The sequence below is a fragment of the Panthera tigris genome, chromosome E2, assembly GCF_018350195.1.
Source record: "Panthera tigris isolate Pti1 chromosome E2, P.tigris_Pti1_mat1.1, whole genome shotgun sequence".
NCBI lineage: Eukaryota > Metazoa > Chordata > Mammalia > Carnivora > Felidae > Panthera > Panthera tigris.
Window position 1 is genome coordinate 9,952,484 of NC_056674.1, and position 23,748 is coordinate 9,976,231.

At 59.2% G+C, this 23,748-nt stretch overlaps 2 protein-coding genes across 3 annotated transcripts in view; both read left to right on the forward strand.

Annotated features, from left to right (window-relative positions):
* Positions 1–1,571: 1,571 nt before the first annotated feature.
* Positions 1,572–8,716, forward strand: KPTN (kaptin, actin binding protein). 2 transcript variants are annotated; one of them, XM_042969758.1, is made up of 12 exons: positions 1,572–1,814; positions 2,144–2,226; positions 2,349–2,433; positions 2,527–2,596; positions 3,873–3,948; positions 4,079–4,152; positions 4,469–4,578; positions 4,658–4,735; positions 5,355–5,430; positions 6,115–6,250; positions 6,332–6,514; positions 8,257–8,716. In XM_042969758.1, exons 1-12 carry the CDS (start codon positions 1,592–1,594, stop codon positions 8,386–8,388), a joined length of 1,326 nt encoding a protein of 441 aa, XP_042825692.1. In that variant the 5' UTR covers positions 1,572–1,591; the 3' UTR covers positions 8,389–8,716. The 2 variants fall into 2 exon arrangements, with proteins under 2 accessions (XP_042825692.1, XP_042825693.1); XM_042969759.1 differs by having other exon boundaries at positions 2,527–2,581.
* Positions 8,717–11,007: 2,291 nt separating this feature from the next.
* Positions 11,008–23,748, forward strand: part of SLC8A2 (solute carrier family 8 member A2) — a 29,008-nt gene continuing 16,267 nt past the window's right edge. The window contains exons 1-3 of the mRNA XM_042969547.1: positions 11,008–11,092; positions 15,172–15,861; positions 19,399–20,063. Coding sequence (XP_042825481.1) covers positions 15,187–15,861; positions 19,399–20,063 — 1,340 coding nt within the window. The 5' untranslated portion in view covers positions 11,008–11,092; positions 15,172–15,186. The remainder of the gene's footprint in view (positions 11,093–15,171; positions 15,862–19,398; positions 20,064–23,748) is intronic.

Consider the following 23,748-nt stretch of genomic DNA (forward strand, 5'->3'; position numbering starts at 1 on the left):
TTAGCCACATATCCAGACCCTGCCCTCCTGGAGGTTTTACTCCCCAACTCCCCACATCCCAAAGTCTGGAGCTGACATGAAGCCCCTCTTCACCACCCTCCAGGTCCTATGTGCCTTTGAGCACTTTCCTCTTACATTTCCTTTGTAACAAGTCCTCGTTGGGGCGCCTGGGTGGCTCGGTTGAGCATCCAACTCTTGATTTTGGCTCAGGTCATGATCTCAGGGTCGTGAGATCAAGCTCTGCATCGGGCTCCTCGCTGAGTGTGGAGCCTGCTTGGGATTCTCCCTCTCTCTCTCTCTGCCCCTCTCCTACTCCTGCTCTCTTCCTCTCTCAAAACAAAACAAAACAAAAAAAGTTGTCCTCTGTGCTTGGCAAAGGGCCTGGCACAGAGTTTATGGATTTTTAACACATATTTACTGAATGCTTACTTTATGTCCAGACTTGTGGTCCAGGTGCTGGGGATCTAACTGTGACCAAGGGAGATCCAGTCACCGCCTTCACGGACCTTGCAGTCCGCGTGCATCCACGCACACGCAGGCACGTTTCTGCAGGGGGGGGGTGGGGTGGTGGTGACAAGTTTACTCCATGTGGCCACAACAGTTGGACAACTCGTGTCTACTGGAAGTGATTTTCAGGTGTATACAGAGTGCCCAAACCCCTGATGCCCTTCTAGGGACCAAAAAAACCCCACATAGGAACCCCTTAAAGACCCCACAGTCAGAAACACCTGGTTAAGGTCCAGTCTCCACCATTTTCTAGCATCTCAGGGCCACAATTTCATCCTCTACACACTGGGAGAAGCAACTTCTTGGCGGGGTTACAAGGATTCATTGAGATAAATGAGCACTTACTATGCTCACTTAAGTGTTATCGCGCACTTACTGGGTCCCAGCACATAAACGCTGAGTCGATGAACGCGGGTTAACCATAGCTGGGTGGTTGTCAGCATTCAGAGATCATCCGGGCCAGCATGACTAGCAGAAAGGTATTCAATAAAGGAGGTGCCAGGACAGAAGGCCAGATCCTTTTTCCTTGGCTAAGCATGCATTTCACCATTTTAAAGGTAACGTGATTAAAAGAACTCTGGGACAGTCTTGTTTGGACTCTACTTCTCAGCGAAGCTGCGTGATCTTAGACAAAATGACCTCCTGCGTCTGGATTCCAGCCTGTTCGTGGGTTTTAAATCAATCGACAAAGCCAAAACGCTTAGAGCAGTTCCTGGCACGTACGGACTATATTGAGTTGTATGATTCTTATTGTTCTACCTGCCACACAACCCACAGCGAGGGCCACCACCTCCCAGCTTCAGGCCACAATCAGCCAGCCAGCAGGCCCCTCTCCGGGACTCCGAAAAAGAGCGGGGAGGAGCGCGCAGGCGCGATGGCGGGGGTGGGGGTGGGGTCTTCTGGGAAGCCCTGGCCGCCCGACGGGTGGCCATCTTGGTAAAGGGCAACGACGCCAGCTTCTCTACGTCATCAGTCTGCGCGACGGGCGAGCACCCGGCCGTCCGGGTCGCTTCGGGAGCGGTGGGTGGGGTGGGGTAGGGCGGGCGGCGGCGGGCGCCGCCGGGGTGAGTGGTGGAGGGGCGTGATGGGGGAGGCGGCCGTGGCCGCAGGGCCTTGCCCGCTGCGCGAGGATAGCTTCACGCGCTTCTCGTCGCAGAGCAACGTGTACGGGCTGGCGGGCGGCGCGGGCGGGCGCGGGGAGCTGCTGGCCGCCACCCTTAAAGGCAAGGTGCTGGGCTTCCGCTACCAGGACCTCCGACAGAAAATCCGGCCCGTGGCCAAGGAGCTGCAGTTCAACTATATTCCCGGTGCGTGGCGCCATGGGGTCGGGGGGGCTGGAACGTGGTGTTGAGAAGGCTTCTGAGGCCCTGAGCTGGGTCCCCATGATGGGAGAATGGGATCGGGGTGATTGAAAGGGGTGAAGGCTGATGATCAGGAGGCGTTGGTGTCAGTGGTTAGGGTTCAGGAGTCCTCGTACCGTGGTTATGATGATCAGGACTCACGTGGAGCCAGAAGTAATGATAATTGCAGAGATGGTCGGAGATTAGCGATTACTAGAGGTCAGGGGTCGCCATGATGGGGGATAGAGGGGTCAGAAGTCTGCCCGAAACGCGAACTTTGAACTGTCCCCTCCCAGTGGACGCGGAGATTGTCTCCATCGACACCTTCAACAAGTCGCCCCCAAAGCGGGGCCTGGTTGTGGGGATCACGTTCATCAAGGTATCCAGCCTCCCTCCGCCTACCCATTCCCTTCTCCTTACACGCACGGCGGATCCCCCTGAGTCTCACCCAGATGCCCCTTGGTGCCGCTCCTCTTTCCTGAGGCCAGTTTCCCATCCCAGGATTCAGGGGACAAGGGCAGCCCGTTCCTTAACATTTACTGCGACTATGAGCCTGGCTCTGAGTACAATCTTGACTCCATTGCCCGTAAGTGTGGGCTCCGGGGAAGGAGGGATGGGGAAGATGGGAGGGGGGACCTGTCAGGTCCCCGGTGTCTATTTGCGTGTCCTCCCCTTACAGAGAGCTGCCTGAACCTGGAACTCCAGTTCACTCCTTTCCAGCTGTGCCATGCAGAGTATGTAAGCCACAGGTGTAATACAATAGAGTGTGTGTGTGTGTGTGTGTGTGTGTGTGTGTGCGCGCGCGCGCACGCGCGCGCGTGTGTAGGGGGGGAGGCTGCGGTAAACGAGGCAGCAAACCTGCCAGAAGAGTGTCAGACTCTCGTTTTGTTCTTTTTTTTTTTTTTTTTTTTTTTTACAATTTTTTAAATGTTTATTCATTTTTGAGAGACACAGCATGAGCGGGGAAGGGGCAGAGAGAGAGACACAGAATCTGAAACAGGCTCCAGGCTCTGAGCTGTCAGCACAGAGCCTGACACGGGGCTCGAACTCACAAACTGTGAGATCCTGACCTGAGCCCAAGTCGGACGCTCAACTGACTGAGCCACCCAGGCGCCCCTCTCGTTTTGTTCTTTAGAGCACGGTGCTTTTAAGGTCGCTATTTAGATCCTCTGAGCGCTAACTGAGCACCTGTGTCCTAGACATCTAGAACGCTCAGGTTCTGGGGTTCTCGACTTGGACACTCAAGGACCCAGAGGGGCGAAGTTTTCTGGAGTCGTAAGCTCTGAGATTCCAAGATTTGAAAGCTCTGCTGTTTGGTAATTCAGAGATTTCGTGATGATAAAGTCATTCTTCTGTTTCATGGTCTCGTATTTCAAGGAGGTGGAATACAGACCATCTAGGATATGAGGTTCTAGAACCCCAAAATATGAGAATTCCAGTCTAGAGCTCCAGACTCCATTCTAGGACATCAGTGGTCTAGCACAGCCCTTGGCAAAGTTTTTCTGCTAAGGGCCAGTCTTTATCATAACAACTCAAGTCCGCCATTGTAGCAAGAAGGCAGCCATCGACACTATGTCAATGAACGGTGTGGCTGTGCTCCAGTACAACTTTATTTACAAAAATCGGCAAGTTGGATTTGGTCAGAAGGTCATAGTTTGCCAACTTCTGGTCTTAACCGGTGAGAATTCTAGACACTGATGTTCTGGATTCTAGGATTTGGATGTTGCGCCATTTTACGAGTCGGAATATCCACCGTGGCAATTCCTAAAAGTTCTGGTATTTCAAAGGAGACAGGAAACAGAACCTGGGGAACACTGGAGTTCTAGATTAAAGAGTTTCTAGCGTTCTGGGTTTCTGCGACCCTTTCTAGAGCTCTCCACGTTCTATTCCTGAACCCACATCCAGAATGAGGACTCCAGCAGGCAAGGAAGGGCTCTAGAAACAGAACGTTTCTATGATTCTCAGGTTGGAAAATTCTGTACGTGGACTCTGCCTCACAGGGGTTCTAGACTTCTTTGCTTTCAGGGTCCAGGTCGGGAACCAGCTGGACACAGTGTTTCTCCTGAGTGGGAATGACCCGGCCATTCATCTCTACAAGGAGGTGAGGCAGAGGGAGGTGTGGCGGGCAGAGCCCTGCTTTCTCAGGCTGCCATGGGCTGGTGCCGGGGTCTGTGCGTGAGACTGGCCACCGACACGTTTCAAGTCAGGGGGGTCGGTCTTGGTTCCCCCAGAACGAGGGGCTGCATCAGTTTGAAGAGCATCCCGTGGAAAACCTCTTCCCAGAGCTCACGAATCTGACCAGTAGGTAAGAGAGCCCCCGAAAGAGGCCAGCGGGGCCCCGGGAGGGCGGCGTCCGAGAAATCAAGTGGTGGCAAAGCCCTCAGGGACGGTAGAGACAGAGATGACCTCAGAGAAACTGGGCAGGGGAGGTGAGTTCAGAAAACTCCGGCCATACACATGAAGTCGATGGCGAGTGGTGATCCCAGAGAGAAATCAGGCCCAGTGGGGGCCCCAGGGCGACAGGAAGGGGGCGGAGGCTCGTGGGGAGGCAGAATGTGGGGCCGGTATCTGATGACGCCCTCCGGCCCCTCCGTCCACCTGCCCACCTGCCCACCCACCAGTGTCCTCTGGCTTGATGTCCACAATCTGCCCGGCACATCCCGGCGACTCTCCGCTCTGGGTTGTCAGAGCGGTTATGTCCGAGTTGCCCACGTGGACCAGCGAAGTCAAGGTGATGGGCGGGATGGGGGCCGGGCAGGGGGCGGGGTGGGTGGGCGGGGCAGGGCCCTGACTCCTCACCCCCCACACAGAGGTTCTGCAGACATGGGCGATCCTGCAGGACGGCCCCATCTCCCGAGTGATCGTGTTCAGCCTCTCAGCCCCCGAGGGTGAGCTCTGGGGTGCAGACTCAGCTCCCCACTCCCAGATTCACACCCCTCTCCCGGAGCGTCCAGCCCCTGCCCGTCCCTCCCATGCTCCCTCCCTCCCCTCTGTGCCCTCACATTCATTTCAGCCACTTGCCCCTGGATTCTGATCTTCGTCCTTTACCCTGGGGTTGACCTTCTGCTTTTCCTTTCGTCTAACCGTCAGCCCTCACATTGTGACTTCCTCTGATCCCCCTCTCTGGCCTCCTCACTCTGTCTCTTGCTGCTGTCTGCCCCCAAGCTTTTCCTGGGGACTCAGCACTGCCCCCCCCCCCCAACCCAGGCTCCCCTCTCCTGCCTGTTCCTCTTGCTTGTGGCCCGCCCTTCTCTGACGGCTCCGTTCGCCTGGCCCCTGCGGGCTGCCTTCCGCCCCTCGGGTCGTTCCTTACTCATCTCCCTCCCTCTCTGGTCTCACACCTGTTCCCCCCATCATCTTGTCTAACCGCGAAGCTTCCCTTCATAGCACGGCGAAGGTAGGGTCTCCCTCCTCTTTCAGAGCAGTGGGGCAGGGGAGGAGGGATGGCGAGGAGGAGCCTGGAGCCTGTCCCCTCAGGCCCCGCCCCACGCGTGTCCCCGTCTCCAGAGACCCAGGACCGGCCTCAGCGGGAAGAGTACAGCGTGCTCGTGGCCAGCATGTTGGAACCAGCCGTGGTGTATCGGTGAGCGGCCCGCACGGCGGACTCACAGGGGTGGCCTGACCTCCTGCTCCCGCACCCGGTCATTCTCAGGAGGAAGCCCCCTCGGGTGAGGTTGTCCAGGGCTGGGCAGGTAAAGGTGATCGTGCCCCAGGGAGGGGGAGTGCGAGTGTTTGGGTCTAGAACTCGTAGCGGATCCATTGAAGCCTTGGGACAGGAACACAGATGTCTGCTCCCCCTGGACGAGCGTGTTGGCAGACATTTAACCGCAGGCTCGTTGGGTGAGGAAGCCCTGACTTGTAGCGTTTGTCAGCTTCTGGGGTGTAACTTACTCCCGCTCTGGCGGATTTTGAGCCGCCGACGCACTGCTAGCCAGCGGTGGCTCACCTGATGTCCGAGCTGGAACCCAGCTCCCAGGCTCCAGGGAGGCGATGTGGGTGTCCGGACCGGAGGCCAGGGTGTCACCAGAAGGGATAAAGTGGGTTTCCGTTCGGGAGGGAGATGGCCCCGCCTCCAGGGGACAGATGAGCGTCCATATCGGTTGACAGTCTGCGTGAGCAGTCTGACGGACGTGAAGACGTCCGGGTCGGAGACAAGGGTGCCGAGGAGGAGCGGTGTGTCCAGACCTGAGCAGGGGAGCGGCGTGGGCCAAGGGCGGCGGGCGCCGTGGTGCGACCGCGGTCCCCCCACCACCTCCGTGACCCTCAGGGACCTGCTGAGCCGGGGCCTTGAGGACCAGCTTCTCCTGCCCGGCAGTGACCAGTTTGACAGCATCCTCTGTGGCCTGGTCACCGATGTAGATCTGGACGGGCGGCCCGAAGTCCTGGTGGCCACCTACGGACAGGTGGGACCGGAGGGGTGGGGCTGCCCCCGCCCACCGCCCCGCCTCCCCGCACGGTCCTAACCCCTCGCCCCCCCTGCACAGGAGCTCCTCTGTTACAAGTACTGCGGCCCGGAGTCCGGGCTCCCCGAGGCCGAGTGGGGATTCCGCTTGCTGTGGCAGCGAGACTTCTCCAGCCCACTGCTGGCGCTGGCACACGTGGACCTGACCGGGGACGGGCTGCGGGAGCTCGCCGTGGTCTCCCTGAAGGGCGTGCACATCCTGCAGGTAGCTGGGCTCCTCAGGTTCGGGGGGGCCCCCCTTGCAGCGGCGCCTGGGGTGGGGGTGTTTGCTCAGCCGCCTTCTCGAGGGTGCGCTCCGGCAGGAAACACATCAGAGGCCACAGGGAGTAGCCACGCGAGGAGGTGGCCCGACCCCACGGGAGCCCTGCAGCCTGAGCCCATCGTTCGCACAAAGGGATCGTTGGCTGCAGGCCCCCTCTTGGAGGAGGGAGTGACCTGTTTCTGGGAGGAGGTTCTCGCTGGCCAAGGACAGTCCAGGATCAGAGGCCGCTGGTTGGGGAGGGGGAGGCACCATCATGGCAAAGGGGGTTCCGACATGGCATCTGTCAGCCCCAGCCCGCCCTCAGCCTCCTGACTTCAGCCCTCGGTTCCTCGTGCTTTGTCTGACTCTGTCCCTTCGCTGTGGCCTCACCCAGATCTGCCCCCACCCCCCGCCCAGTGATCTAACCTCTGCCCTCCCGCAGGGCCCGCTCTCCTCACTGCCTCGCCCTCTCCTCTGTGTGCAGCCGGCTGCACTCCGGCTGTGGTCTGACCTCCCCCTTGCTGTCGCGTTCTGACTCCCGAAAGACGTTTCCTACCCTCGTCCCGTAGCCTCCCCTCCGGGCCTCCCACAGCCAGCCTCCGGCTTTCTACCAACATCTAACCTTGGACCTTTCCACTTTGGCCTAACCTTGGAACTTTCTGTTGTGGTCAGGCCCTTGAGCTTTGGTCTGTTGTCCGGCCTTGGGCTGTACTTTGACCCCCGCCATGGCGGCCTAACTGCCGTAACCCCTGTTGGGGTCTAGTCGCCAACCGTTCAATGGTCCGAGGTCCAACCCGGAACCCCCCCATTCCGTTTCACCTCCAACTAATGCAGTCTCCCCTCCAGCCTTTTCCCTGTTGCCCCCCCCCCCCCAACTCTCAGGCTGCGGTCCGCCTTTGGCTCCCAGTGTGGTGTTTGCCTTGGCCGTATCTCCGGTCTGCCTCCAAGACTGTCTCTGTATGGTCTAGCCTGGGTTCTTTCTCCCAGAAGCTAACCATACCAGCTCCCCTACAGTCTTTGCTTGGGTCTTTTCCTACCGTCTGTGCCTCAATGGAATGGTCTAGGTTTGACCTCAGAAGAAAGGGGAACCGTTGGACCCCGGCGGAGAGGTCGCAGGTTAGACCCTAATGGAAAGGGCGTAGGTTTGATCCCAGTGGAAGAGGCTGTGGTCCGACTGTGGGAAAAAGGACTTCCTTCACTGTGGTCTGACCATCCCTTCACCAAGGCCTCATCCCTCATTCAGGCCATCTCACTGTAATCTCTTCTGCCCTTTCTGCCAGGGTCTAGCCTCAGACGCTCCAGCCAGCGTCGCACTCTGTCCCGTTGGCCTACTCTTTGTTGGCAGGGTCTCGCCTCAGTCTCCCCCACTGTGGTCTAACCTCAGCCTCACCTCCCACACAGTGCGGTCTGTCTCCCATGTTTTGGTCCTCCCCTGTCCTTTCCGAGTCCTAACCTCAGACCCGTACGATTGGGTACCGTCTTTGTTCTTCCCACTGGGAATTCACTGAAGGCCGTCCCCCTGGGTCTGACCTTCACCCCTTCACAGGGACCTGTCCCCCCCCACCCCACCAGCTGGTCTGCGCTCCGGCCTCCCGCCACAGCCGAGCTCCGGGCCTGTGGGATTGTCCCCTCCAGACCATCCCGAGTGATCTAACCTGCACCCTGGCTGCCCGGTCTCAGCCCTGCCCTCCTCTTGTCCCCCACAGCACAGCCTGGTCCAGGCCTCGGAGCTGGTCCTGACCCGGCTTCGGCATCAAGTGCAGCAGAGGAGACGACGTCAGTCACAGAGGCCTGGGGACGGGGTGGGTGCAGAGCCTGCTGAGACCCCAGGCTCCTGAGCTCCTACCCACTGCCCGCCCCAGACGCTGGTGTAGTTCACTGGGGCCGTCACCTCCAGCCATTCGTGGTGGGGAAGCATCCTGAAAGAGAGGATGGTCTCCCCACATCCCCCAGTGGTAGAGCTGTGGGTTCCTGCTCTGGCTGTGCCCCGTGGTGCCCTGTGAGCCCGGCTGACACACTCCTTCTCTGTGCCTCAGTGTCCCCATTTGGAAACGGGATGACCCCCCCCCCCCCCAACTCCTGCCCCTCTTCTGCCCCCAATGAGAGTTGGTCAGCCAATGATTATTTATATGTCCGGAAGAACCAGACTTTTGAGTTGCCTTCATTCTCTTTCTTTTGTTCTGGCAAGCGGTTGGTGAGTGCCTGCTGTGTGCCAGGCTCCACGTTGGGTGCTGGAGGAATGGAGGGAGGGGAATATGGGGAGAGAAAAGGCCAAGGTTAGACCCAGAAGTGGGACCGAAGTGAGATCACGCTGTAGACCTCAGAGAACGGAGTAGGAGGTTAGAAACGAGGCCCTGTCATAAAGGCTGGAGTGAAACCAATGTGGAAAAGACTGTAGAATCCAACAGAAAGGACTGAGGTTGGACCCCAGGGGAGAGCCCCGGGTCTGAGGTTAGACCCAAGTGGAGAGCTCTGGGTCAGGTTAGACCCCGGTGGGAAAATACAGAGCTTCAGCCTCAGAGGAAAGGATATGGGGGGAAGGACTATTGTGGGGAAGCTATGGTCAAATTGCAGCAGAGGGTTTGAGGCTAGACGCCCCCCGCCCCTGGATGAATAATGCTGAGGTTGGACCCTCACAGATTACTGTGGTTAGACCTCCCCAGCAGAAAGCAAGTGAGTTTAGATCCCCTGAGATGAGACCCAGGAGGCAAAGACCTGGGGCTTGCCATGTTGGAAAGGACAAAGGTTAGACATGATTGAAAAGCCCCGGAGATCCAGGGACCAGGGAGTTTGAGGCGGAGGGGTGCTGACTTCCCTGGCCACCGCTCTGCCGGCTGTATGAATTGCCTCTCCTGTGTCCCCTTCTACAGCAAGGTGGGGGAATCAGGGACCTGGATCTCGGGGATCAGCAGAGGGCCGGACCGGAAGAGCTCTTGCCCTCCCCCACCGCAGGCCAGGAATAGACTCTGGGGCAGGACAGTTGGGGAATGATTCCTGAGGGGGATCCGGGCTGGTGGGGAGGGTGGGCCCTTTCCTCCCCGTGGCAGGGTTTGGGTGGGACTCCCGCTTCCTGGGGCCCCAGGGGCAGGCACCACAGTCCCGGCCATCCGTACCACCTCCTACCATGGAAGCCCACCCAACAGTCTGACCACCCACGCCGGCCGTGAAGACCCAAGCCACCGGGTGGGTTTTTAGGAGCAGGAGCCCCACCGGCTCTTGGCCGCTCTCGCCGTCTCCCGGAACCCAGGCCCAAGCGTGGGAAACGGCCGGGAGCTGCGTTGGCTCCCTCGTCCCCTGGCAGCCTGCCCAAGGGGTGTCCAGCCTGGACTGGCGGTGGGCACCGATCGTTGGCAGGAGCGAGGTCTCCCTCCTGCTGCCCGCCTGCCGAGGCGGAGAGCTGCCATCCCCTCCCGTCCTAGGCAGGAGTGGACCGCGGTATGGAATTGAAGTGAGCGTAGTTCGTGATGGCAGGGGTCTGTGAGGCGTGTGCGCCCCTGTGTGCCCGCTTCAGCACTCGCGATTTTGTGCCTGCAGGAGCCTGGGACGCTCGCCTGGTCCTTTGCGGTTTCCTTTCTGACTTCTTACTTGCTCCTCAGCGCGGGGCAGCGCGCGGTGTGGTGGCTTAAGGGTGTTGGAGCCTGGAGCCATGCTTGGCCGCTCTGTGCCTCAGTTTCCCCATCTGCAAACCGAGGCCGGCCGCAGCGACTTCGCAGGGCCGTTAGGAGGACTAGCGGTGTCAAGGCAGGGCAATCACTTAACGAGAAAATTTGCAACACCGCGCGGCACGTGGAAGGGGCACTTTGAATGGCAGCTGCTGTTACTATTATTGATGGGTGTGCCTTTGTGGTTGTTGCCGGCTTGCTTTGCGAGGTTATAGGTCAGCAGGCGCGGCATGTGATTTTGGATCTAACTCTGGCTAAACATTCTTGCCCTCCCCCCCCCTCCCCGGTTCTGTGAGCCTGTAACTATTTGTAGCTGTTTTTTTGCCTCTTCGGCCCTTGTAGGGATCAGTGTGTGTTGGGGAGGGCAAGGATGCTTGTGAATGACCCTCGGCACCCCACCTACCGCGCACACTCACACACACACACACACACACACACACACACACACACACGCACGCAGGCGTCTGCCGCTGTCCCCTGCCTGTAGTGCTGAACCTGCAGGGTGGGTGGGAGGCTTGGGCTGCCCCCAACCTCCTCTCTCCAGGCCCCTCCCCAAGCCTCCCCCGCCTGTCGCCTGCCTCCCTTCTCCCCGCCTCCTCCTCCTCCCCTCCCTCCCCGGCTCCTCCTCCCTCCCAGCACTCTCCCCCGTCCCTCCTCCTCCCTCTCTCCTGACTCCCCCTCCCCCGTGTCCCTCCCCCCTCTTCCTCTCCTCCTTCTATCCCCTCTCCCTCCCCTCCTCCCCGGCTCTCCCTCTCAGTCTCCAGCTTCTCTCTCTCTCTCTCTGTCTGTCTGTCTCTCTCTCTTTCCCTCTCTGTCGGGCGGAGGCGCCCACCACCGCCAGCCCAGTGCTAGGGGGACCCAGTCCAGGCTGTAGCTGCAGGTAAGAGACCCCCAGTTCTGGGAGGGGGGGAGCGTGGAGGAAGGACGGTATTGCCCCAGGCGGGTGGAGGGGGACATGTGAGGAGCCAGGAGCCGCTCTTCCCTGAGCTCATTTATGGGGGGTGGGGGGCTGCATATTCCGGGCGGGGATACCGGGTCCCCTCTGTGGGGTGGAGGCACCGCCAGCAGCCAACATCCTCAGCCCCTCCTGGGTCCCAGGAAGCCTGGCCGGCTGGGGAGGGGGTGCCTCCTGGGTACTGAGGGAGCGAGAACACCCCAGCCCGTCTGGGGCAGCCCCCCTTCGTGTTCTCTCCCTCCGCCCCCGCCTTCCTGCGTCTGGGTCTCGTCTGTCTCTCCACATCTCTCGGGGGTCCTGTCCTGCAGAGTCTGGCTGCCTCTCTGAGTCCCTTCCCCTGTGTCTCTGTCTGTCAGTCCCTCACTCCCGCCTCTGTCCCTCTGTGTCCCTCTGTGCCTGGGTCTGTTCTGTGTCTTTCGGGGGCTCTGTCTCTAAGTCCTTGGTTTCTTTCTCTCTGCCTTCCTCTTTCGCCATCTGTGTCTGTGTCTGTCTCTCCCTCCTGTCTCTGCTCCCCGGTGTCTCCGACTCTCCTGTCTCTGCGGGTCTCTCTCTCTCTCTCTCTCTCTCACACACACACACACACACACACACATACACTCTCTCTCATTTTCTCTCTCTCTCTCCCCTGCCCCTCTCCTTCTCTCCATCTCTGTCTGTAGGTATGCGGTCTCTGTTTCTCTGTCTCTCTCTCTTCCCTGGTAGCGGGTTAACTCTCCTCCTACACACCTCTGTCCCCGCCCCTGGCAAGGGGGAGACCTGGAGGAAGAAGATCCCCACCCCCTGCAGAGTGGGCTCCCCTAGAAGCCAAGGAGTCCCCCAAACTCCTCTCCCTTCTGCCCAGCTCCCGCCCATCCTCTCGGCAGGCTTGTGCCCATCCCTCCCCTGAGGACAGAGCTCCTCTCCTCCCTCTTCTGGTAGACTGGACGGTCCTTCCTGCAGTCTGACTTCTGTACCTTGTCTGCCGGTTGTCCAGTTCATCGCTTGCCTCATCCATCCTTTTGACAGTTGCTGAGCGCTCTTCCTCCGCCAGGCACAGCACTACGTCCAGGGGGCGGATCAGGCCGGTCCTTTCTGCAGCCTTACCTCCATCGCTCTCAGGGCAGACCAGCCTCAGACCCATCCCTCGTGGGGGTGGATCCCCATCCCCCGGGGGCTCCCGGAGGGCCCCTCTGAGTCTGGAAGTCCCTGGCCAATACATCCTCCTCTTTCCTGGGGGGGGGGGGGAAGGGGACCCAGAAAGGTGGGCGAGAGTGAGTGACAGGGGAGAGGTGTGAGCCCAGCCGCAGCAGCCCCCGCTGTGACGGGGTGAGGTCCTCGAGTACCCACGTGGGGCCCGATGGGTTCAAAGGAGCACCTCGTTCAGAGTCCCATGCCTTGACTTTCCGTCCTCCCCTGCCCCGGAGAGGAAGCTGCGTGACCTGGCCAAGCTCTCTTCTCCCTCCGGACCTCGGTTTACCCATCCGTGCGTGGTAGCCCTGAGCACTGAGACTATGTGTGACCCCCAGGCTGGGACACGGTTCACCCAGGAGCAGGAAGTGGGTGTGTTTAGAAGCTCGGGTCCCCACCTCTGAAGTCTCTCCGAGGAGCGCGGCGGGCAAGCCCTGGCCCCACCAAGCACAACCAGGAACCACGACCTCACTCGCCAACGTGAGGGAGGGAGGGAGGGAGGGGGTCCCACCTGGCAAGGCCAGACTGGACCCCCTTCCCTTACGCTTGCAATCCTGCCCTAGACAGGAGGTGTCTGAGACCCTGAGAGGCATGTGAGGCAGAACCGGGGCGCTCGCCACTGGCCCAGCTGGACACCTGCCCACGAGGGTGGGGAGACATCGGGAGATACTACCATCTGCCCTCCGGACTCCTACCCTGGCCTCAACCTGATCCTTTTGCCCCCGGATTCTAAACCCAGATTAGGTTTCAGGGCTGCTGGTGGACGAAGAGAGGCAGAGACAGGCGCCTTTAGCAGAGAAAGTCCAGCTGTCCGCAGCGACAGGGCTCAGACGTCTTGGTCATTCATTTCACAAATATTTATCTCGTGCTTTCTCTTCCTGACCGCCCCCCCCCCCCGCCCCACTCCCCTAAGGCCTCAGGTTTTGCAGGAAAAGGGATTGAGCCAGGACGCTTTGCCCATCCCATGGGAAGGAGGGCAGGCATGAGAACCCCCCCCCACCCCCCGTTGGCTGACTCTGGCCTCCCTTGAAGACCGCAGCAGGAGGGACAGGTGGTTAGATGTGAGGGGGCACTTTCCAGGCCTTGGCCCTCCCATGAGAGAGGGAGTCGGATGCTTGAGATGAATTCCTGACTCCCAGGTGGCCCTCGTTTCTCCTGGAAGCCGGGGAGAAGGGAGGGAGAAGAGAGCGTGAGTCTTTGCTTTGGATCCTGGTGGGTTTGTAATTATGCCTAAGTTGTTGCTAATTAGGGGGCTGCTAATTAGATGTATCATTAGGGGCCTTGCTGAGGGGGCTAATTGTGCGGTGGCCCTTTAAGAATCCCCCTCTCCCCGCCCACACACACACACACACACACTCCTCAGGGATGTTCTGCCAACATTCTGCCTCCCTCCCCCAGAGGAGCGGGCTCCCAGCCCTTGAGTACGTGGGCGTGTTTTGGGGGCAGGCTGTGGGTTAGACTCGGAGAAGAACTTCCAGACAGAAATGGAAGTTACTGGGAGAACTGAGGTTGGTGGCCAAGGCAGGGGTCAGACCTCTCCTTCTAGTCTCAGTCCCCCCCCCCCACCTTTTTTCAAAACAGGCTACTGGGTTACCATGGCAACGTAAGAGTGGGGCCCAGGAGCTGGGAGTTGGGGCGACTCCCAGAGAGAGAAATGAAGCCAGCGTTGGTGCTGGGAGCTTTGAATGAGTTTTTAACCTCTCTGAGCCTTGACCCTCTCATCTATGAGACCGCTAGGGCCTCGCCAAAGTGGGGTGGTGTCATTTTGAATAGAGAGCTCAGGGAGGGTGATGTCTGAGCAGAGAATTGGAGAAGAGAGGGTGAATATTGTAGGGAACAGGGTCTCAGGAAGGGGGAAACAGCAGGTGCAAAGGCCCTGAGGCAAGAACTTGTCTAGCATGTGAGGAACCCGGAGGTGGCCGGGGCCAACGAGTAAGGGGGACAGGGAGAGAGATGAAGCCAGAGAGGGAATGAGGAGGCCAGACCACACGACACCTTGTCCAGGGCGAGGGTCACAGTATTCTGAGACTCAGTTGGGAGAGACACCTGCCAGCATCGCAGGGAAAGATGTGAGCCAGAGACCCTCCAGCGGTCTCTCTGCAGCCCCACCTCAGACAGACACACAGACAGACAGACAGGCAGACGGACATCCCAGCACCCGCCAAAGCCCAGGCCCTGCACAGGAGCCCTCTGAGGCCACCAGACTTAGCTCATGAACTTAGGGCCTCCAGCCCCTGGCCTCACCCTCTAAATCATCCGGTCTATGTCACTTGGGGCCTGGCTTCATCCATCCATCGTCCGTCTGTGGGATTCGTCCGCGTGGCCGGGCGGGTCCGCAGCCCGTTCTCTTTTCAGGGCCACATAACGTTTCGCTGCCCACCCCCCCCCCCAACCCCCGAGCTGTACTTCTCCGTCTGCTGCTGACAGGCATCCCATCCGGGCGGGTTCCGGAGGGACGCTGTTAGAAACAAAGCGGCAGCCGCGGACATTGTCGTGTGTGTGGCTTTCTGGCAGACACGCGTCCTAGGGCTCCTGGGTGCCCAGGTACCTGGGGGTGGAAACTGCCGGCCAATAGGGTGCGGGACGTCCAGCCGCAAGTCCCCGAAGTGGCGAGAGCAACGTCCACTCCGCCAGCAGCCTGTGACGCCCGTCTGTCTTTATCCTCCTCTCCCGGTCTCTGTCTGGCGCTCTCTGTCTCGTTGCGTCCCTGTCCCTCTGTGGCTCCCTCTGTCCCCACCCTCCCCCTCCCGGCCCCCAGCAAGCCTGGAGGGGGGGGGTCCCGTGTGAATGGGCAGGGTGTGTGCCCCTCCCCCACACTTCTTCCTCCTCCCCCACAGGACCCGACACCCTCCATGGCTCCCCTGGCCTTAGTGGGGTTTGCACTCCTCCTGGGGACGGCCCCGTGCTCGGGGGCGGCCACCCCCACCCCCTCCCTGCCACCTCCCCCGGCCAATGACAGCGATGCCAGCACAGGGGGCTGCCAGGGCTCCAACCGTTGCCAGCCGGGGGTCCTGCTGCCCGTTTGGGAGCCTGATGACCCGTCGCTGGGTGACAAAGCGGCGCGGGCCGTGGTCTACTTCGTGGCCATGGTTTACATGTTCCTGGGCGTGTCCATCATCGCCGACCGCTTCATGGCGTCCATCGAGGTCATCACGTCCAAGGAGAAGGAGATCACCATCACCAAGGCCAACGGCGAGACCAGCGTGGGCACCGTCCGCATCTGGAACGAGACCGTGTCCAACCTCACGCTCATGGCCCTGGGCTCCTCAGCCCCCGAGATCCTGCTGTCGGTCATCGAGGTCTGTGGCCACAACTTCCAGGCGGGCGAGCTGGGCCCAGGCACCATCGTGGGCAGCGCCGCCTTCAACATGTTTGTGGTCATTGCCGTGTGCATCTACGTCATCCCAGCCGGCGAGAGCCGCAAGATCAAGCACTTGAGAGTCTTCTTCGTCACTGCCTCTTGGAGTATCTTCGCCTACGTCTGGCTTTATCTTATCCTTGCCGTCTTTTCCCCCGGCGTGGTCCAGGTGAGCAAGGACCCATCGGCACCTGCTCGGGGCACGTACGTCAGCAGAATCCAGAGGGGTGGCTCCCTGGGCCCGGAGACTTGGTTCATGCGTTCGCAGAAATGCATGCTCACATCGGGGAGGGCCACCAGGTATGGTCGTGCAGGTCACGCGCTGCACAAGGGCGGTGGGCCAGGGAAGGCAGTTTGGGGCCTGAGTCCATCGAGTGCGCCCCCGCCACGTCTGGAGGGCTCCCGCAGCACCTGGAAAGGGCTCATCTGCCCAGAGGGGGCGGCATTTTGCAATATACCCGTCCAGAAGGAATGGCTTGAGCTCTTCTAGCAGTGCCATACGTGTTGACAGAGTCCTTGTGACCTGTGCAATGGCTACCACAGGTCACAGCCTAGCTAGGTATTTGCCAGGTACAGAGTCGTGGCTCGCAAAATTCACTCATCATTCATAACCGATCTCTGATGTTAGGATAATTTATGCCGCATCGCTGAAATTTCCACTCCCTCCGGTCCAACGCAGGTATGAACCCAGTCCGCTGCAAAGACCACTTTGCACGATTCGTTCCGACAGTGAGACACAAGCTGGCCCCACCGCTCCATAACTCACACCCCCCCCCATTCACATAACCATTCGCCTCTCGTCTGTCCAGCGTCTTAACCGCGCTCCACTAAGTCTCCCTGGAAGACGTTTGCCTAAGTCATTTCCCACAACCCCAAGACTGCCACCTACATCTGCATAATTTATTTATGGGTCTGGCCCAGTTCGTTCACACACATGCATAATTTATGTGAGGCTACCCAGAATTCCTTCACACATGTGCACAATCTAGTCACCCAGATCTGTCAGGTTTTGCCAATTATAGTTGCGTGTCCAGGAAGGAGCTGAGTGTTAGAAGCATAAAAATTCCTTGCAGGTGTTATAGAAACAGAACTGAGGGACCAGCAACCGCAGAGAGCTGAGGGAGAGATAGTAGCACCAGAAGACAGGGATGAGAGAGGGAGAGAGACAGTTGGCTGCCGTCGACTCACGACTGTGACGGTGAGTTTCCTGGCTGCCAGGGTGAAAAGTACAGAAGGGGGCATCACACAGTCCTCAAGCACGGTTAAAGAGGACGGCGTCCTGACTCGGGCTTTCAAAGTGGTCTCTGATGAGGATCTAGAGCAGAACCAGGACAAGGATTTTAGACACCATGAGCCAGAGGAGGGATAGGAATATCCCTTTGCTGATGTGAAATACTTACGTAATAAGAGAGAGGTCTTCGAGAGTCTCGCAGTTTGGTGCGTGGAGCCCGGAGGCAGACACGCTCGAGTCAAACCCCGCTTCTGCTGCTTCCCAGCTGGCCCTTGGGCAAGTTCCTCACCTGCTTTGTGCCTCAGTTTCCCCACCGGTCACCTGGGTGTCGCCACAGTACTGACGTCAGAGGGCTGTGTGGGGATCGAATAAACTACACACGTGGAAGAACTCGGGACGGCAGGCCTAGCACAGAGTAAATGCGAGCTATCCCTCCCATCACTAAACTTGCCTGTGCCGTTGGCCAGAGGAATCTCTCGTAGAACAATGCGCGTTTCCACATGTAAGCGCTTCGGCACGGCCACTTTAAAAGTCGTGATGTGGGAGCCAGCTGCTGGCACCTACTTATACTGAACAAGTTTGGGCTCAAGAGGAAGAAAAAGATCAGGAAACAAGCCATGCAAGGAGTTGAGCAGGAGTGGGTAGCTACAAGATTAAAAATAAGTGTATTCAGCATATATTAAACCATACAGGAAAATACTTTGTATATATATAACAGAGTTGAGTTCTAGACTCCGACGATTAGAAGATTTTTCACCGAAGCGAGAGAGCGAGTTCATGCGCACCGGTGGGGGAGGGGCAGAGAGAGAGAGAGAGGGAGAGACAGAATCCCAAGCAAGGTTCTGTGCTGTCGGTGCAGAGCCCGATGCCCGGGCTCGAACTCACGAAACGTGAGACCATGACCTGAGCCGAGATCCAGAGTCAGCCGCTTAACCGACCAAGCCACCCAGGCGCCCCTCCAGCAGGAGGTTCGGAAGGTGAGGCAGGACGTGGGACAATTCTGTATTGTGTGGGACCACCCCATGAGTCGCTGGATGTCGCCATCTGGGACCGTATCCCCCTTCTCCAGTCACGGTGGCAACCCACAAACACCCCTAGATTGGTGAGAGCCCCCCCCCTCTCGGGGGTGTCCTTGTGCACTGAACCTGTCTCACTTCTCCCGCAGGGTAGGCAGGTCCGTGGGCCCATCCGCAGTGGGTGCCCTGGAAAAAGGAGGTGAGCCTCCTAGAATCCACCTTTTCTTTACCTGCAGGGAGGAAAGCACATCTTCGAGGTTTGAGATGGTCTTCTGATTACGGGAGCATTCCCCTGCCCTACACATAGTGGCCAGTTCCGAGGCCAGAGTTCACGCTACACCTTGCGTAGAAAATTCAGCTGCCTTTCACAAACCTGCCTGCTGGCTTTGTGAGGCTCCCGCCTTCTCTCTGAGCCAGCAGGAAACCCAGCGACCAGGGGGAGGGGTGTGGGGATTGGTTGGATCTTCAAAGATAGTTTCCCTTCTGGGCCCAGGTTAAAGATACCTCCGGGGGGCCAGCTGATGGTAAATAATCTTCCACCTCTTCCTCCTGATCTTTAATGAGGAGGGTGACCGTGGGCGGAGGAGTCCTGGACCTGCACAGGTAGAATGATGGTCATGTTAATTTTGAGCTCTTGTCCATGTGTCCGGAACCGACAGTGCTAAGCGCTAGGGGTACATAAACTCATCCAGTCTCGGGGCCGTTCCCATTTTTACAGGCAAGAGGCTGAGCCACACTTGCCGCTTCTAGAAGCAGGATCTGAACTCTGCGTTGCCTTGTCTCTCTGGGGAGATACAGCATGTAAACACAGGAGGAGCTTGTCTTATGGGGCTGTAATAGGAGCCAGACTTGTGCCTCTTTTGAGAGTCAGAGTCCCGTCCCTAAGGGCCAAACGGATTCTAAGGAAGGAGAGTCCGGCAAAGGCTGCATTGGCGGGCGGGCGGGGCGGGGGAGCAGGGGGGGCGGAATCGGGGAGCTTGGGGAAGAGGTGAGCGGCCCCGGGTGGCGGGTGGGGTTTGGACGAGTCCGGGCGTCCCAGGTGAGGAGGGGTGCGGGGGAAACGGAGCGGGGCGAAAAGGCCGGAGGGAGAGACCGGCAGGAAGGGACACAGGCTCCGCCCCCCGGGAAGAGGCAAACACCAGCCGACACCGAACGAGACGGAGGCAGGGAGAGAAGGAGACGACGGCCTGGACAGAGAGACAGAGGGGGACGGGGCGAGGCGGAGACGAGCCGACCGGAGAGCGCAGCAGAGAGGGACGAGGCGGGGCGGGGACCGAGATGGGGACGGACGCGGGACGGGGAGGGGGGGGTGGGGGGCGGAGAGGGGGCGCCCGGCGACCACGCCCCCCGCCCTCCCCCGCCGGCGCCAGGCGGAGAGAGCCGCGGGGGCGGCCCGACGGCGGGCGGCGAGCGCGCCCCCTGGCGGCGCGGCGGTCCTGACCCGCGCGGCCGCCCGCAGGTGTGGGAGGCGCTGCTGACCCTCGTCTTCTTCCCGGTGTGCGTGGTGTTCGCCTGGATGGCCGACAAGCGGCTGCTCTTCTACAAGTACGTGTACAAGCGCTACCGCACCGACCCGCGCAGCGGCATCATCATCGGCGCCGAGGGCGACCCCCCCAAGAGCATCGAGCTGGACGGCACGTTCGTGGGCGCCGAGGTGCCGGGCGAGCCGGGCGGCCTGGGCCCCGGCCCCGCCGAGGCCCGCGAGCTGGACGCCAGCCGCCGCGAGGTCATCCAGATCCTCAAGGACCTGAAGCAGAAGCACCCGGACAAGGACCTGGAGCAGCTGGTGGGCATCGCCAACTACTACGCGCTGCTGCACCAGCAGAAGAGCCGCGCCTTCTACCGCATCCAGGCCACGCGGCTGATGACGGGCGCCGGCAACGTGCTGCGGCGACACGCGGCGGACGCCTCGCGCCGCGCCTCCCCGGCCGACGGCCCCGGCGAGGACGAGGACGACGGCGCCAGCCGCATCTTCTTCGAGCCCAGCCTCTACCACTGCCTGGAGAACTGCGGCTCCGTGCTGCTGTCCGTCACCTGCCAGGGCGGGGAGGGCAACAGCACCTTCTACGTGGACTACCGCACCGAGGACGGCTCCGCCAAGGCCGGCTCCGACTACGAGTACAGGTGGGTCGGCTGTTCGCGGCCGCGGGCCCGGCGGTCTCCCGGCGACCTCCGGCGCCCACGCTTCCCTTGCTGTGCGCGCAGGCCTGCACCGTTCGCTCATTCGCTCGCTCATCCGTTCGCTCTTGCTCTTGCTTTTTTTTTTTTTTAATGCTTTTTATTTTAGAGAGAGAGAGAGAGAGAGAGAGCGGGGGAGGGGCAGAGAGAGAGGGAGACACAGGATCTGAAGCGGGCTCCAGGCTCCGAGCTGTCAGCACAGAGCCCGACGCGGGGGCTCGAACCCACGAACCGCGAGATCATGGCCCGAGCCGACATGGAGAGTCTCTCGCCCTCCCCACCCCCTCCCCCTGCCAGGTGGCCGAGTCCGGGACACTCTTGTGGGCATTTGCCACACGCTGCTGGACAAGCCACATGGCGTGGCCGCGCCCCGCCCACAGGCTGCCTTCCCATGTTTATTATCTACCTGTGGGTTTTGGGGGTTGACATCACCCTGTGTTAATTATTATAGCTCCCTGACGTGTACCGTCACCTGCTGGAACAGGTTCCCCTCCCCCCACACACACACACGCACACGCACACACGCACACACACACCATTACTAAAGTAAAAAGGTTTACTGAGCACCTACCATATGCCTGCGGGGTATACACCATGGAGAACAAGACAGCTAAGGTCCCTACCCTCAAGTTGCAATAAGGTTATAAGCCATTAAATATATAAAAACGTCAGGGGGCTGGTAAGCGCCATGTGGGAGAACTAAATGAGATAAGAGGAGAGAGGCAGTGCCCAAATGAGCCCCAGGCCCTTGGTTTCTGCCGCGGAGAAACGCACCCTTTGCACCCTCCTGAGTCTCGCTGCCCGGCTCCCTGCCCTCGCCCCTCTTTTTGAGCAGACCTGTGATCTTGCCCCGTTCGGCACTTCCTGCTGAACACCTACTATGTGTCAGGGACTATATTTTTTTTTTAATTTTTTTAATGTTTATTTATTTTTGAGACAGAGACAGAGCATGAACGGGGGAGGGGCAGAGAGAGAGGGAGACACAGAATCGGAAGCAGGCTCCAGGCTCTGAGCCATCAGCCCAGAGCCCGATGCGGGGCTCGAACTCACGGACCGCGAGATCGTGACCTGAGCTGAAGTCGGACCCTTAACCGACTGAGCCACCCAGGCGCCCCCTATATTTTTTAACGTTGGTTTATTTTTGAGAGAGACAGAGCGTGAGCTGGGGAGGGGCGGAGAGAGAGGGAGACACAGACTCCGTAGCAGGCGCCGGGCTCCGAGCTGTCAGCGCAGAGCCCGACGCGGGGCTTGAACCCACGGACCTTGGGTTATAGAATGATAGCTTTACGGTATATTCTGCTGCCTGATGCGTAGGTGTCTCATAGTTTCCTACGGTAATGACGACACTTCTCACGGGTCTCCCACCCGCCAGGAACGGACCTGGGCAGTGGGGACCGGCCATGAATGCAACACGTCCGGGCCCTACCCAAAGGCAGCTGACACTCTCGCGGGAGAGACAGACCATTGGGAAGCAGACACCGAATACGTACAATGTCAGTGGCGAGGGCTGTGAGGAAAGCAGAGCGGAGACTGGGAGGCAGTGCTGGTGGCCGCGCTGTTGACAGGGTCCCCTCGGCCACGTAGTCGGCCACGCCTCCCTTTAGCGCTTCTCGTCCTAGGGCTGAGTGCTGTGTTTCGCCAATCTTTCCCTCCGCCACCTCGGATAGCCCAGTCTCCCCTGCGTGCCGCTGTCACGCCTTCGCGTCTTTCCACCGCTTCGGGTATTTGTGGGTCACTTCCCCCCACCTAGGGCAGTCCAGGACCCTCGTATCGGGCCCGTCCCCATTCACTTCTCCTGCCCTTCCGCCCACCCCCTGCCTTCTCCCGAGTGGGGCTCAGGATCTCCTTCTGTCATCCTGGAGCACGGGATCCCTTTGGCCACCCGCCACCTGCTCCCTCCAACCTCCCCCTACCATCCCCCGCCTCCCAGCCTCCTTCGAGGGAAGAAAAGGCATTCGCCAGATTGAGGTGTCTGCCCTTAGCCCGGCCTCTTCACTCTTGCACTCGTACCCACACCCCTGGTCTGCACTGCCCGCCCCCCCCTCCCCCTGCCAAAGGTTTGCAGAAGGAAGCGAGTGCGGGTATCGCCTGCTGGAATCAGAGCCCGCATTCTCATCTGCAAATGACCTCAGTCCTGAGATGTTTGAAGTGCAGCAGTAAATGCTGCTCGGTGGTGGAACCGAAGAGCAAGGAAAGGGTGGCATCTTCCTTCGGCCCCTGCTGTCCCATCCCAGGTGACATTCACAGACCTGGCATCACCATTCAAAGGCTGCTTAGGTCCGGAACCGGGAGGGAGGGCACCTGGGTTCCAAGATTAGCCCTGGACCCTGTTCGTCAGGCAAGTTCCTGCCTCAGTGTGGGCAATCAGGGCTGTCACGCACAGTTATTGAGGTTGTGCACTGCATAAGAGCACCCCATCTAAGAAAGCTCTGTTCACAGAGCGGACATTGCAGACTTGTATGTCTATTGTGCTAATGTCCTGATTCATGGAAATCAAGTGTCCTAAAGAAGGGATGCCTTTGTCTGATTTGCCCACAGGTATCATAGAGATTAGGGTGGTCGAAGGGCCTCAGTTTCTCCCAGCTTTTAAAAAGTTTACTTATTTATCTCCAAACCCAATGTGGGACTCAAACTCACAACCCCGAGATCAAGAGTCCCATGCTCTACTGAGTGAGCCAGCCAGGCGCCCCAGTTTCTCCAAATTAAAGATGATCTCCGGGGCACCAAAACGGCACAGCTGTCCCAAGACTCTGAGATTGAAGCCCCCGTAATCCTCACATGCCAAGGGTCTAAAGTTCTCAGATTCCAAGACTCTCACATTTGGATATATATTTTTTAAGTTTATTTATTCGTATTGAGACAGAGGGAGAGAGCATGAGCAGGGGAGGGGCAGAGAGAGAGGGAGAGAGAATCCCAAGCGGGCTCCATGCTCAATGCGGAGCCCGGTGCGGGGCTCGGACTCACAAACCACGAGATCATGATCTGGGCCGAAACCAGAAGTCGGACACTCAACCACCTGAGCCCCCCAGGCGCCCCCACATTTGGATAGTCTAATCCGTACCCCCAACCAGTCTCGGATGCGATGGTCCAAAGCCTTTCGTCTTCTCAGGTTTTGCGCATCCAGTGTTGAAACGGAAGCCCCTCTTCTATATTTCCATCACGCCTGGTTTCTAAAATCCCCGTGTCCTTTTTCTTCCCAACCTTCTGTTTTGGAAAAAAAAAAAAAAAAAAAGAATTCACACCTACACAAGGGCTGCAAAAATGGTTCCGGGAACCCTCTTATAGCCCTCGCCCAGATTCGCCAGTTGTGCAGATTTCGTCCTGTGCTCATTCACGCACCCCTTCCAGTTAATATGTAAGAGTATTAATAGTTGTGCCACTATATGGGAATGAGTTGCAGACAGCAGGGCCATTCGCCCATGAATACTTGCACGTGCATCTGCTAAGATGTAGGACACCCCCCCCCCCACCACCACCACCACAGTCACAGTCCGGTCGTCCCGCTCAGGACACGTAAACACCGAATCCATATTACTACCCAATCTACGGTCCCTGTTTGCATCTTCCTGCTGTCCCTGTAACATCCTTTGTGACCCTATTTGCACACGCTCCCTCCTTGCCCGTCCAATCC